The sequence below is a fragment of the Acomys russatus genome, chromosome 31 (assembly GCF_903995435.1).
Source record: "Acomys russatus chromosome 31, mAcoRus1.1, whole genome shotgun sequence".
Lineage (NCBI taxonomy): Eukaryota > Metazoa > Chordata > Mammalia > Rodentia > Muridae > Acomys > Acomys russatus.
Window position 1 is genome coordinate 28,620,512 of NC_067167.1, and position 16,271 is coordinate 28,636,782.

Consider the following 16,271-nt stretch of genomic DNA (forward strand, 5'->3'; position numbering starts at 1 on the left):
CATCATTTCCTGATTACCATGCTTCTTTCCTTGCACAGGAATGCGGGTCCTATGTGGGCCAGGGTCATCTCTCCCATCCATCTGTGTCTCCATGCTAAGTGCCTTAGCTGAAAGGTGAGTCTGGATAGACCATCATTTTGCCTAGTCCATATAAAAGTTTGACTGCCCCCAATTCTGAGCCACCTTAAGAACCAGCATGTTTGGGTGTTTGGGTGTGTTGGGCATGACAGTATCTGTAGTGTCACACTCAAAGACTTATTCAGAGTGTTGCCATCAGTTAATGTTGAAAGCATTATAGTAAGTCTTCAATAGCTGTTTCAGTATGTCATTCTATGGATGACTTTCCTAAAAATGTAAGTGTTAAATAAAAATAAGAGGCGATATTAAATAAAAATAAAATGTGAAAGCAGTTCACAAGGTAGAAAATCTTGAACTCTATGCAATGTGATTTAAATTTTCTATATGTCTATTTTTCATTCAAGTTCAGTTTAAACTATTTTAAAATGCCTCCTAGGAAGGTTGTGCTAAGACCATCAGAATCCTATTAACCATCATCACTAAGTGATGGGCCCTTTAATTCTCTGTTGCAACTGTATCAACATCTAGGATTGTGAGATGATAGTGACAAGATCTGGAAGAATTGGCTTTATGCTTCAGATATCGTCAGAGCAGTTGGTCTCAACCTGCGGGTCTTAACCCCAAGTGGGGCCAAGTGGTAGATACTGACATTACAATTCATACAGTAGTAAAAGTACAGTTATGAGGTAGCAACAAAGACATTTTGGGCTGGGGCGGGGGTCACCAAAACAGGCGGCACTGTATTAAAGACTCTCAGCATTAGGAAGGTTGAGAACCATTGCTCTAGACAGTAGATGAAATCTAGCTGGCTCTGTAGAGTATTTGTACCTTAATGGATCTGAGACATCAAAAGCCCCCAAATAAACCAGGCAGTAGATTTTTCTATGCTTCTACACAGTAAGTACATCTCACTACAGGCTTCTTCTGTCCAGTGGTCCCATGACTATGGTAACTCATTGTCTTTCCCTACGGCCCAGGAATTTCCTTGGCCAGGATGAGATAACATTGTTGGTATATAAAATATTGCCCCCCCACTTTACAGACTTTCATTTTGCTGTACAGCTACTCACAGCAACAAGATAGCAGGTCTTGTGAACCTAAGAATTTGTCACATTACATCTACCATATAATAAGTATAGAAAGTGATTTAGTGGATGTTCACACTATTAGCCTGTACCATATAATTATCTCATTAAATTCTTAAAGGGGTTATCTGTTATCATTTCAGGCCCATTTACAGAAGATTGCAATGACAGAAGTGCAGAACACAAACAAATTCTATTTTAACACTAGCTTTGCCAGATGAATGAAAATATTCCAATACTGTATTAGTGATTTAGAATAATACATCTTTTTCTAGAATTGTATCATATTTACCAAATTACTTTGCAAAGTAGTAACTTTAGACCAGGAGCATCTGGTTCAACAATAATAGTCATGAAAGAAGCAACTACCAGTGCCACACTTCACACTGCACAAATTGAACCCTGTGGAAGGGCACAATGAATGAATATTCACCCAGGACAGTTAGATAGTGTGCATATTTCAGTGGTATTGCTTCCTAGTGTCAACATGCCTTTGCAAACATAGTAACAATGGTAGAGATGGGGATTGATTAGCTGCTTCCCACTGGAGGAGAGAAAAACTTGTTTTTGTTATGATCCCAAGTGTGGGATGGGGAACTGTCTTGTGAGAGAACAGATGATGTTAATCTATTAAGAGGCAAACCAACTCTTGCGGGAGCTTGATTGTTGCCAGCTGAAAAGATCTGTGAACAAAGTCTGGGAGGAGATATATAAATGAGCCCAAAACTAGAGGAGGGTGCCTTTAGAGACCTGGGATAATTTTGGCTGTTCATCGCTCCACTTCGAGATGCTCCTAGAGAGAACCGCTCAAAAGAAGGCTTCGGGCTCCTGGCTCCTGCTGAGCTTCCGGGTTCTGGTTACTCCAGGTTTCAGCAGAAGAAATCCTGCTGATTACGCCAGGAGAATCATTCCTCAGAACTGATATCCTCATGGTTTTGTTATTACATTCTTTAATCCTCTTTTCCTATTGTTTAGGCTAGTCGGGTTATAAGTGACATATGCTCAGTTAATAAGTTCATAATAAAATATATTTGTTAAAAAATTGAGCCTACATTCTGCTCCTGTGAAGGCGAGGGTGACAGTCATGCAGGAGTTTGGGAACCAGTGATCAACTTGAGGATGTATGCCTCTGAACAAACTCACTGCACAGACTGCCTATTTTTATGTTAACTCTAGTATCTTAGTTGTGAGTAAACTATGAAGTAAGTGTACTGATATCCGTTGCTTCTTCCAGTCTCCAAAGTGTCTGGAGCAAAATGGGTCATCGCATTCCAATAAAGCATACGAGAAATGTACCCAACCCCATTCTGTCTTGGAAAGAGACATATAAATAATGCAAAATTGTTCAAGACAGACCGTAAGCACAATAGAACACGGGGGCTAAAACAAACACAGCCAGTTTGCTCTCGTGCTCACTGTTTGCAGAACTGATTTAGGTGTTATAATCATGCAGGTATTATCAAAGACAATTTTAAAATTCAGGACTGAAAAACCTCAAAGATATTTGAAGCTGTGTGTGTTAAAGGAACCCCCATCTCATTCATGATTGGAGACATCTGGATTATTTGTTAAAAATGTGGACAAATATATTCAGATCTTTTTAGATGGATTAGTTACAGCTAATAATACCACACACTGACAATTCTTATAATTTCATGTAAATTTTATTATTTTTATTATCTATTATTTTGTTTTCAAGAAAGGGTTTCTCTGTGTAGCCTTGGCTATCCTGAACTCATTTTGTAGACCAGGTTGTCCTTGAACACACAGTGATCCACCTGTCTCTGCCTCCCTGAGTCCTGGGATTACAAGCATGTGCCATCACACCCAGATGTCTTTTTTTTAGAGTCATAGAAAAAGGCATATACTTGCTCATATATACATATGTATATATGAGATTTTTTAAATATTTTATTTATATTCTGAAAACATTGTTTAATAATCTTCAAAAAAATCCTTTTCTGACAGAATATTTGAATTTGGGGTTTTTTTTTCAAAATGGAAAAAATATTTTACCTAACTGGTAAATTTAATTAAAAATGACAATAATTTGTATATACACTAACTTAAAATATTATCACTAAGCACCAAGAATGGTTTCCAGTAATTCCACTATCCTCCTCATTATTGAAAAACTGGCTAAATTGCAATCAGTTTCTTTAGCCAAGAAATATTTGAATGGTTTTTGCTAGATTAATTTTATAAACTTGGTGATATTTCTTATCGATTATTACTTTGGCAGATGTTCTTTGTAATAATATTTAGCCTCATTCCACTCTTGATAATCTCTATATTGTTACTGTGCTGACTTTCTTCCCCCATCCCCTTTATTTTCAGGAAAATGTCTCTCTGAGTATTGCAGGCTGCTTTTGAAACCCGTATGGAGACTGGACTGACCTCAACCTTGTTGTCTCCCACCTCCACTCCACAAGTACTAAAATTTCACGTGTGCACAGACATACTTGGTCTACTGGTGCCTTTATACTACCCGTAGGGCTTTCCCAGTCCCAATAAGGTCTGAGGCTGAAGGCCGAATGCTGCAGATGAACAAAGTGCATGATTGCTCAGCTGTATAGTCTTTAGGACTGACTCAGTGCATTGCATGACCATGCCTTACGATTCCTGTTCTAATTTCAGTTAGAAAAGTAATCATCAGTATCACCAAGCTAGGAATCCTGCAACCTACAACAGAGACCAGCCCGTAAAATATACTGATGCACAAATGTTATGCAAGTAACCAACTATGCTTCGATTTTATTGAAAGCCTATTCCATAAGATGGGACACATAACTGACAAGGCTAAAGTGGCAAAGGACTCGAGACCAGGTAAGCCAGGGGCCTAAAGAAAAATTCATCAGTATTATTCTGCTAAGGGATCATAGCAATAAAAATGATTCTTAATAGCATAATGCTATATCCAGAGATGAGTACGTTCCTCAACTTTCATCAAAAAAGATTCTTCCAGTAGACAGGAATTAACATAGACTCATAAGTGGATAACGTGAAGTGAGTAGGAGACTTTTGAGCACTCAGTCGTAAAGGTGATGCCTTTATCAAACTCTTACCCTCAAAGCTCAGAGATCTATAACAAAGAGAAACCCAAATCACAGTAAGAGTCAGAGGTGATGGCTAACTCCAACAGAACTGTTCCATCCAGACACAACAGGGTGATGCACATATGAACTCACAGAGTCTGTGACAGTATGCACAAGACTTGTCTGTGCAAGTTCAAACCAGCAAAAAGACAAAACAACAACAACAACAACAAACAACCAAGTAAGGAGGAGGGGAAGTGCATACAAAGTCACACCCCTAACCAAGATGCTTTTTGCAATTGATACCCGCTAGAAAAAGGAAAATTAGTTTTCTCCAATGGAGTGTCACTGGCATACCAACTGTATTCCAGAGCATGACCTATTCCCAAAAGCACTTAGCCAACATAAAACAGAGTCTGTGTCCTTTGTGTACCATTAGTTTTGTTTTAACATTTTTGCTCTATTAATTTTTGTTTGTTTTGGATTTTTATTCTTTGGGTTTTTCCCTAAAGAGAGCCAGACAGAGACAGAGAGAAACAGAAACGAGGAGGAAGAGAGAGAGAGAGAGAGAGAGAGAGAGAGAGAGAGAGAGAGAGAGAGAGAGAGAGAGAGAGAGAGAGAGAGAGAGAGAGAAAGAGAAAGAGAGAGAGAGGAGAGGCAGAGACAGAGAGATAGAAAGAGAGAGAGGGGAGGGGAGAAAGAGAGAGAGAGGGAGAGAAAGAGAGGGGAGAATGAAACTGGGAGAGTAAAAGGTGGGCAGGGAGGGAGGGAAAATAGAATATGGTCAAAATATATATTATGAAAAGCATTAAATGAAAATACTTTCAGTAACAAAACATTACTTGAGACCTGAGGTAGATCAATCTTTTTGTTTTCTAATTTAGAATTGTACATGGTCAACTATGAGTATTTATTATATCTTAGAAAGTGAATAAAGAGTTGAATTTATCTTGATTTGAGAACTAATACTGGTGAGGTAAATATAAAGACCCAAACTCCCAATGAACTAATCCTACTTCACACATTTTTCTGAACCAAATGAAAGACTATTCTCTGTAGAGTGAAAGCAAATCCACCTGAAAATGAGATTTGAAGTTGGTGATGAGAAAGGAGGGGGTTGTTTTAATTCTGAGAGAACAAACTAGCGCTAAGTAGTCCATAAGTAGGACAGAAGCCTTTTCATTCTTACTCTGAGGGGTAGTCTCTAAAAACATTGATTTTTTTTTTAAAAGTTATAACTTTTATATTTTCTTTTGCTTGAGTTTAGTAAGTTTGCTGCAAAACAGACTTTTTGGTTATGTTAGTATAATTTTTAATAAAAATATTTTAATGTATTTGAATTCTAGGGCATTTGCTTAATAATTTGGAAAAGCTCATTTGACAATATTAAAGAATATCACAAATTTTATATACTTATTATTTGTCTCTAAAGATTACCTTACCCAACTGTCTTTTACTTGGAAGTTAGCATATCTTGTATAACACCGCACTTTCTCTTTGTCTCCTGTATGGGTAATCTTCCTTATACATTTATTAGACTTCATTATTTCAGCAAATTGTTTATATACTCTGAATTCCCTAATCCTTCTAAAAGGTATCAATTATTGTCAATGCTTAGATTCATTTTCAGATGTGATTCCTTTACAGTTTGAAATCCTGTCAGAAATAGTATGTACATACTTCTTTCCTGCATAAAAATTTCAGACTTATATTGATTAGTAAAATGAAAGCCCCAAATTCTTAAAATTTTAAGTAGACCAGTTCTTAAAATAAAAGGAACAAAGCCAATCCTATGCGAGCAGTAACTCACCAGACAGATTTTACTTTTAACAATACCCGTGCAAATATTTGAAGGAAAAGATTCAGAAAACAAAATTTATATGAATCATTTTGACATATAGATTTGACTTTTGAAATGTTTGCTCACCAAGTCACACCTCTTTTTCCCGTATATAGCAGAGTGTAGGAACAAAGACACAAAGGACAGAAGCACACATAAACAATGACCACCAGATCATTTCTGCTCTTAAGTTACTCAAAGTCCCATCAAAGCAAAAGATGAACCGTGATACAATGTAACATTTCAGAAATACATTTTGGGAGTCACGAACAGGGAAGGAAGTGTCTTAAAAAGCTTTTTATTAAATTCAAAGTGCAGAGAAAAGGGAGCCGGTCTTCAAAAGGTAATAGGAACACCACTAAGTGAATAACAGAGGTACAGGGGCATAAAGGCATAAACGGTAGTCTAAAAATCACCCAAAGATATGTGTTCTATATAGGCAAACAAAAAACAGTAAAGTGGGCATAGAAGTGGTGCCGTAAAAATTGGAAAACAGGCCAGACATTCAAGTATCTTTTGTACTGATCTTGAAGATGAATATAAAGAATATTCCTAGAGACTTCACTAAAGAAAATTAAATACAAAGACAAAGGCTTAAACAGGAAAGTCCATTGGCCACAGATATGACTCATGGGGGATAAGAATGGCGAAAAAACAAGAAATAAGAATAATTCCTAGGTTGCTTTGTTCAACACCTAGATAACTGGTTACTATGTTGAACCAGGAAACAAAAAGAAGGAAAGGATGGATAGTGGGCTGAAGGGTCTGCCAGGATTGAATCTTTGGAAAGCTGAAATGGTTAGATCAGTAACATCTATGTACAAGTCTAATGGAGAGATGTTTTTAAAAGAAAGAATCAAATGGTATATACTCACTTATATCTGCATACTAGCCCAAGGGGCATGTCCCACGAAAGCCTTCACTTACCAGAAAACTGGGACAGAGGGGAAGGCATCCTATTGGGACTCTAAATGAGAGACGCATGGGAGAACAGCAAAATAAAAGGATCCAGAGGGTCCTAGAAACCTACAAGTAGAACAATATGATAGGCAGATTTGGGCCCAGGGGTTCTGCTCAAACTAAGGCACCAGCCAAGGACAATACAGGAGGTAAACTTTAAACCCCTTCCCAGATCTAGCCAATGGTCAGAATATTCTCCACAGTTGAGTGGAGAGTGTGACACGACTTTCTCACGTACTCTGGTGCCTCACATTTGACCATGTCCCCTGGAGGGGGAGACCTTGTGGCACTCAGAGGAAGGACAGCAAGTAGCCAAGAAGAGACTTGATACCCTATGAGATATAGGGGGAGGTAATCCCCCTCAGGAACAGTCATAGGGGAGGGGAATAATGGGAAAATGAGGGGGGGGGGGGGAGGAATGGGAGGATACAAGGGATGGGATAAACATTGAGATGTAACAAGAATAAATTAATAAAAATAAAAAAAAATAAAAATAAAATTTCAACATAAAAAAAAAAAGAAAGAAAGAAAGATTCGGAAGTTCTGGATGGCTAATGTAGACAACAAGTAGCCAAGAAGAGACTTGATACCCTATGAGAATATATAGGGGGACGTAATCCCCCTCAGGAACAGTCATAGGGGAGGGGAATAATGGGAAAATGGGGGGGGGGAATGGGAGGATACAAGGGATGGGATAAACATTGAGATGTAACAAGAATAAATTAATAAAAAAAATTAAAAAAAAAAAACAGCATCTGACTAATTTCACTTAGAGAACGAATGATTCTCTGCTTTCCCCCCTAGTCACATCAAGATAGAACCCTTCTAGCAATGCCCTATTCTTCTATCTGGTGAGTTTCTGTGTGTCTTGGATTCAATTTTCTCATTTATGGGTAACATCACTTTGGCGTTGTGCCTCTCAGTTTGTGTTGCTCTAACATTGCTTGTAAGCGTATTTTACAGCTGAAATTAAGAAAAGTAAACACACAGCAATGCGTTAACGATTAGTTTAAGCCACGTTAAGGTGAGCTCAGCCCTCTGCTTTCCCCTTTTTTTTTTTTAGTGTGTAAAGTCACATTCCTTAGAAACTTCTTTGATGAGGTGTGTTTTGTTGAAATTTTTTTAACCTAACAGATGTTTGGGTAGTTAAAATTCCTCATGAGTATGGTATCCTGTGGTTTTCACAACCTAAGCGCTACCCCAGGAATTTTCCTTCCTTACAGTCTCTCTGTCCTGGTGGTCCATAGGAGATGCACACTATGACATTCCTCTTCCATTCCATACTAATTTCACACCCACACTCTTTAATGTTGAATATTTCCTTAATATTAGGCATGCCTGTTGAACAACATATAGATTTAACAGATTTCTATGCTGTACTTTCCCACCACACAACTCAAAATGAGGATATGAATAATTAGGAAAAAATGGATGGATATAATAGTCTGTGAGTTCATGTTCTAAGTTAAATATCTCTGCCTTGTAATTTTGTGCTTTGTGTCTGTGGACACAGAATGAAGGAGAGATATGATTCCTACAGGGAAGATTTAAGAAAACCTTGTTGCTTCAGTTACAGAGATCTTTGTGAACCAAGAGAGATGCTCCAGCTCTTTTGTAGAACCTCTGAGGGTTAGGAAGGTGTGTCAGGAAGTCCTTAGGTGCACCTTGCCACAGTTAGGACAGAACACACACGTACTTGAAACATTGATTTTTTTACATTTATGTTACTTGGGTTTTCTTTCCCTCTAGTTCAGTTATATGGTTAAATATTTTGCCTTAACACCAGCCAAGGACAATACGTACAGTAAACTTCAAACCCCTACCCAGATCTAGCCAATGGACAGGACATTCTCCACAGTTGAGTGGAGAGTGGGGTATGACTTTCACACGAACTCTGGTGCCTCATATTTGACCATGTCCCCTGGATGGGGAGGCCTGGTGGCACTCAGAGGAAGGACAGCAGGTTACCAAGAAGAGACTTGATACCCTAGGAGCATATATAGGGGAAGAAAGTCGCCCTCAGTCACAGTCATAGGGGAGAGGTTTTAAAGATTTTTGTATTGGACTGTTCTGATACTTTTTATTTTTAAATGTTGTTTCATGTATGTATAATACATGTACAAAGATACATATGTGTTAAATATATAACACATGTAGTATATTTTTTGTCTTTATATAATATATATGTAAGATACATATAATGTATTTCTAGTCACTATGCAACTATTTTTTTCCAGTTACTAAGATGAGGAAAATTACTTCTTCTCCACCCCAGGAGGGGTTGAAAATAGCCACGTTTCTTTCTTGACTGACTAGTCTCAAAGTGAATATAATTTTTTCATGTGTTTTTGCAAATTTCATATGGTGATAAAATCTTAACAATGGGTAAGCAGTGACGGAAAGTGGTGTAATGAATAGTATTTAACTAGAAACTCCTTAGCACATGAAACATTAAGAATCCAACTTTCTAATTTCATTTGCCAGAATCTGAATTAATATGATATATGCAAATTAAACAAATTCTACAGAAGCCCTAAGTCTCTCTGCAAGAGACAGTACATTTAGAGAGCTCACCTTCTGACACAGTGAGCAGGTAGAAGCAGGCACCTCGTGAGCAAGCTGCTTACACGATGCAGAAGACACTCATAGCCAGGCATAGTCTAACCCAAAGGTGCAAATAAACAGGCCAGAAATGAAGTGTTTAAGATATACAACCAAATTATAATTAACAAATCTCATCCTTGGAGGTGGGGGTGCTGTGGACCAGGCATAAAGAGAACCCAGGCCCCGTCCTGCACAGAGGTAGCTGATAGGAAACTCGGTCTCCATGTAGGTCACCTTGTAAGGGAACCAGGGGCTGGCTCCAACATGAAGTGTTGCCTGCACTTTGATCACTTCCCACAGGCAAGGGAGCCTTGCCAGGCCACAGAAGCAGAGGATGCAGGCAGTCTCAAGAGACTTGATAGGATAGGATCAGCAGCTAAGGGAGGAGGGCTCCCCCTGTCTGTCGACTAGGGGAGGGGAGGAGGGAAAGGAAGGGAGGGTGAGACCAGAAGATGAGGGAGAGAACTACGATTGGAATGTAAGTGAATAAATTAATTTAAAAAGGAAAAAAAAATTAGCTACAAATAAAAACCTGAGCATCTTCACCTAAAAAGATCAAACTTTTCCTGTTTCTTACCAAATATCGGAGGACCTAATAGTTGGGCCAGTGGTAACATGTCCCCTTCAGTTGATACATTCTCTGCTAATTTTTCATAATTCTTATCATTCAATTATTTTGTGTCAGGTAACGTCATTCATTATGTTACTCTTTACAATAATATACAGTTTCTGGGGCTTTACTTTTTTTTTTCTTTTTTTTTTTTTAGTTGAATGTCCTACTTTCTATCAAAACCTAGTTTATGATTTTTACCTAATGCTTTCACCTGAGTACTTTAGATCCACAGCTTTGGCAATGTTTTTAATCATTAAATATCTATTTCTTTATGCTTTCTATTTTAATGTGACTGCAAAGGTCCAAGACCTGAGAGAAAAAAAAAACACTATTGTCATTTTCCTAAACCAAAAGAATTTCTAACAGTGTTCTGAATACTTATACTCAGGGTTAGCTGTGTTTCTCCCTTGATCCAAGAAGTTTCTTTTTCAGCAGATGGAGATTATTCCCAACGTTCACAGGTGGTCACAATGCAAAGAATAGGTGACCAACCCCAACTGGTTAAATTTACAATGCCACCCTATACCTAAAGTTCAGGGAACACCATGGAAGAGAGCCAGAGGATGAGGATGCCTTCCATGAGATAGTGTTTGTAGACATTTCAGCAAAGCTGCACTAATGAAATCTCAATAACACAGTTTCTGACGTAAGACTTGCACAATGGCAACCGGTTGGCATGCCAATGAAGATGGGAGAATTTCACAAGGTGTCACCTCTGACTGGAGAGAGAGAGAGAGAGAGAGAGAGAGAGAGAGAGAGAGAGAGAGAGAGAGAGAGAGAGAGAATATGAGCCTCTGGATAGGTTATCTAATTCCAAACCCTGGCGCATATACATAAGAGCAAAAGTAAATGGAGTCCATGGTTTGTGTGAGGAGTCCGTGGTGTGTGTGAGTGTGGTAACAATAATTATGGAAGAAAAGGTCATAAGTCTGAAAGGCAGTCAAGCAGGACACTGGAGCAGTTTGAGGGAAAAGAAGGAGAAGTAGAAATGATGTAAATATAATATTTGTATATGAAATTCTCAAAGAGTTAAATAAAAAGAATGGCAATTTATTATCAAAACATAGCACTTAAAATAAATATTCTTATTGACTAATCCTAAACTGACTCTAATTTGTCCCATGGTTCTCTGTTGTTGTTGTTTTTGTTGTTGTTGTTTTAGCACTGGACTACTATCATCTGCATTAAAAAACAATTTCTTTGCCTTTATCAACTATAGTAGATTCAGCCAACTTTCATCATGAATACTTTAAATTGGGTTGCCATAAAGAATTCTATGCATAAACCCACTATGTAGATGGCTCTATAAATATTTTCTTCTGTTCATGCAAAGAAAGGCAAGGCAAAAGACTGCAGCAAAAAAAAAAAAAAAAAAAAAAAAAAAAAAAAAAAAAAAAAAAAAAAAACCAAGGGTTTTAGCAATAAAAATACTATCATGTGAATGGGAGGTAAAAGTTAAGTCATCTATTTTAGCATTAAAAAATTGGTCTCATACTTAGGGAGCCAGTCCAATTAGTGCACTGAGTTGAGGTGAACAGATGTAAGAGGAAAAGAACATTATCTGTACTTTCGTTTTCTGCAAGCAAATTAATAGTAGCTTATCCCAAGCTAAAAAAGGGTAGAGGATGGGAAGATTTGGTGTTTAAGTTATTGTTATTTCAAGAATTTGTTAGACATTCCTGCCTACTGCTGTCAGTCATATAAATATACTGACCTGCAATTCTTGGGAGCATTTGGGACTATAAATAGACACTTGCGGATAATCAATATGTAAGTTTTAAGCCATGGGACAAAAGAAGACTCTTCAAGGTAAGAGCTCCTGGAGCTATGTAATATTAAAGAAAATACTAGTATGAATTTCTCGGTATTCCAACATTTAGAATTAATAAAACACAGCATGAAATACAAGCAAGGGAGACAAAAAAGGACTAATAGGAAGATTAGAAGAAAAAAAAAAAAAACCTAAAGGAGAAAACCTTCCAGAGACAAAAGTGAAAGTATTAAAGAAAAAAAAAAAAAAACTTGGATAAGCAATGTGTTGAAAGCTGATTTGGGGGGATTCTATGCCAAGTGTAGAATTACACTAAACAACATTTGTTAATCACTATGACAAAAATGACGCCAGCCACTCCAGGGAACTGTAACAAGAGATACATTCAAGAGACCAAACAAAGGCTCTAGATAGAAGCTTATTTTGTTATCCATAAAGACCAAAACAGAGTCCGCTTGTCACTAAAAATCGTATGTGTGTGTGCGTGTGCGTGTGTGTGTGTGTGTGTGTGTATTTCTATCTATCTGCTAATAACAAAATTCTTTTAGGAAAATCTTACTTTAACCTGAAAGGAATCTCTGAATAAGAGACTTGATCAAGAAAATGAAGATTAACAACATAAATTTTGTATTCAGAAGATGTTGTTGCATTTTAATACCAAATATCTCTGATGGGTTTTATCTTTGAATATTTTATTCCCAGCTACTGGAACTTTCGCGGAAGGTCATGGAACCTTCAATGGAAGGAGTCTTTCTAGAGGAGGTACAACACTGAAGGGCTTGTCTTGAGGCTGTATCGCCTGCTTTACGTCCAGCTCTTCCTATGCTTCACGACTACAAATGCAGTATGCCTAGTCATAGGGATGCTCCTGCCGCCATGTCTTCCCCCTGTTGTGGACTGTATGTGTGTTGCTTTGATCAGATATTTTGTCAGTGTGTATTAAGTAGCTAAGGCAGAGAGGACTTATTACAATGAGTAGTGCTGCTGTGGGCAGCTATGTTTCTTCTGAAGTGCTGGGTCTGGGAGGGAGATGGCTTTTCAGAGAACAGCTCCATAAATCTGGCAGTCAACATTTGCGTGTAACTCATTTAAATTTCATGGAAATCATCACACTTCTCTGAAGTCAGGATTCAGGACAAATAATAGAAATCTATTTACTTAATTATGGCTAAGTATTTTAAAATATGACACTTAGGTTCAAGAGCAAACTTTATGTAGACTCAGTGATATTAAAAAAGAAAAAATACAAACAAAACAACACCATGTTAAGAACTTTTCCCTGCATCTAAAAGTGCTGAACTTTAAATATTATTGTGAGATATTGTGCTCCTTTGTATCCTTGTTTTTCTTCTTCTCCTCTTAAGGTAGGTATCAGACACTTAATATTTAATTTTTCCAGAAACCCAGATACACCAGGGTCATCACCTAAGGTCATCACATTTACAATGTGCATGTTATGTACGTTTGTATGGGTCTGAAGTCAATAAAAAGATTTGAAAATTCTTCTTAAAAGCAATATATTTTAAATGAATGTGTAGGCATCAATCAAGGGCAGAAGCATATGGCTATCAATATGACTTAATGGCTTTCCGCAAGAGAGTGTTCCCATAATTCTTCATTGTAACATTAAACTCTAAGAGGTTGACACAATTCTAGGAGAATTTGTTAAAGCCCTAACAATCACTGAAATGTAATTTTCCATCTTTTTTAAAAATTCAAAATAGGTGTGTTGTTGCTTAAGTTAGTTGGTATACCAACTTGTACACAGTGGAGTAAGTAGAAATCATTAATATAGAGGTAGTACGCAGAAAGCAGCATGAATAGATATGGCAGGACAATACTTACAACCAGGCAGAGTTTGTGCAGAAATCCAATCAGAAGCATTGCCGTACCCAGCATTGGTGCTGGCAGCCACTTGGAATCTATACCATCTAAATTTCTTTAATCCATGCACTGTTTCTTCTGTTAGGTTTGCTTCATAGAGGTATTGAAATTTTTGATGTTCAATACATTCCTCAGATTCCCACTCTCTGCATTTCTGGGCACGAAGTTGAGTGGTTATCTTGTAGTTTTGGAAGTATCCGAGGATGGTATCAGGCTTTGTCCATGTTAGTGTTGCACTAGTTGACTGGACATCGGAAAAAGCTATATTTCTGGGAACAGTGGGAACTAGACATTAAAGAGAAAGGTAACAAACGTTATAATTCAACCCGTGGAGATCAGTCACATGATGACATCACTCAGACTGTTATTGTTACAATGAATGAACAGGATTCCAGGTTGAGTCTTTGGGGTGCCATTATTTCAAAACAGAAAAGGACAAACATTTTGATTATCTTTCATTTCTAACTTGACTGTACAACCCACTTTGAAGTGGTTTCTAGGAAAGCACTCTGGCTTTGCATAGCAAAATGTATTGATACAAAGATAGTCATAAGCTCACATCATGTTAACAACTTTCCTAAATATGGCCTCCAAGTTTATTTTTCAGTTCCCAAAAAAGATTATTTACTCACTTACTTGAGTATCTAGAAAGTAACAAGGACATTCTCTATATTGCAAGTTTTGACTAAAAAACTGTTTTAAATAAACAAGCTTACTTAAGGAATTAATGTTATCAATTGAACTCTGTTTATATTGTGTATAATGGCACTTTCTGTAATATCACCCAATACACAGGCATTAATGTACAAGCTACAGTAACAATATATTGTCACAACCATGTGCTCTTACTAGGAGCCCAACAGCGCTTTAGTTTGCTAACTGGGAATCATTTATGAGACACTGAGGCCCCTGTTAGGGAACCAGGATACAGTAAAGCTCATGTTTTTAAGGCAATCTATTGGGAAAGTATTAAAAGCATATTATACTTAGATATATGAAAGAGCAATAGACTAAGTAGTATTGGAACTGTTCTCAACCATGCCTCCTCATGTATATCTGTAATATATTTGCTAAAATGACATAAAAAGAATGATAACCATTTTTGGAATGGAACTCACTCATTCCTAACTATGTCAAATTAGTAAAATATTTGCTGGACATATAAATATCACCTGCTAGAATGGGTAATATTGTAGGTACCAAGAATACACTATACAAAGCAAGACATAGATCTTTGCTTGTTGAAATTTATATTAATTTTAAAAGCTTGCTATTCCCACAGAATACCCTGATTTTCTTCCCAGCACTCACAGGGCTGCTTGCCACCTTCCTTGAGTCCAGTCCCTGGAGATCTGGCGCCCTCTCCTGGTCTCCACACGCAGAAGGGGCACATGCAGTGCACATACATGCACACAAAACATTCATACACATTAAAAAACACTTAATATATGCAGACAGTGTTAATATAGTATATTGGAGGTGACCCCCGATATGGGAAAAATAGTTGATGGAAGAAAGAAAGAACATGTCATAGATAATGTCGTGCTAACTGAAAGGCTAAATTGCTGATGAAGGGAAAGGGGGGAGTTATATAACTATTACAAAGAATATCCCTAATAGAGGAAACTATGATTAAGTCCCTGTGATGAGATGATGCTTAATTTTGTTTTGTTTTGTTTTGTTTTTTTAATAACAAGGAACAAGGAGTGATTAGCAGGAGGGAAGCTCTGAGAGTTGCAGGCCCGATGGTGTATATTATTGCAGAGTATTGTTATGATTGTCACGTGAGCAGAGAACTGTCACACTCCAGCACGTTCACATGCCCACTACTGCCTCAGAGTTAAGATAGACTAAAGAGAGAGAAGGTTGGGAAAACTAATGTGTGCGCTCGGCAACATCGATGCAAAAGGCCTCAGTGGCCTGGACTCCCGTGGTGGCAGAAGGGGAAAGAAACCGTCAGATCCCGAATAAGTCTTGAAGGAGAGATGGCAGAAATAGGTCATGTGTGACTTGGAAGGTGTGAGAAAAAGAGGGAGAAATGAATGCTCCTACATCCTGGAACTGAGCAAATTGAAAGACAAGAGCAAATCAAAAGATGGGAGCCCCGTGGAAGGAGTAAGATTTGAAACAAACAACAAGATTTTATTTTCACTGTGGTGACTCTCAAACGCCTCCCATATGCTCAACAGGAAATAGAAATGATAGATGGTTATATGTGTCTGGAGTTCTGTGGAATGGGATGTATTCTTTGTGTCTTAAATATTTGAATTACTCATAACATTTGTGCCACTAAGAGCCAATATTTTTTTATTTTGCTCTTAAAGTTTTACTAAATCACTCACAGATAAATCCTTATCTATATATTGGTACCTAACTGTAGATAATAGAGTGTATGCATTAT

The 16,271-nt window shown here is 37.5% G+C and overlaps 1 protein-coding gene across 1 annotated transcript in view; it reads right to left on the reverse strand.

Moving 5' to 3' along the window:
• Ptprq (protein tyrosine phosphatase receptor type Q) overlaps positions 1-16,271 on the reverse strand; it is a 185,832-nt gene that overhangs the window by 71,814 nt on the left and 97,747 nt on the right. Inside the window, exon 26 of the mRNA XM_051139929.1 lies at positions 13,832-14,155. Within this exon, the coding sequence (XP_050995886.1) occupies positions 13,832-14,155 (324 nt within the window). The remainder of the gene's footprint in view (positions 1-13,831; positions 14,156-16,271) is intronic.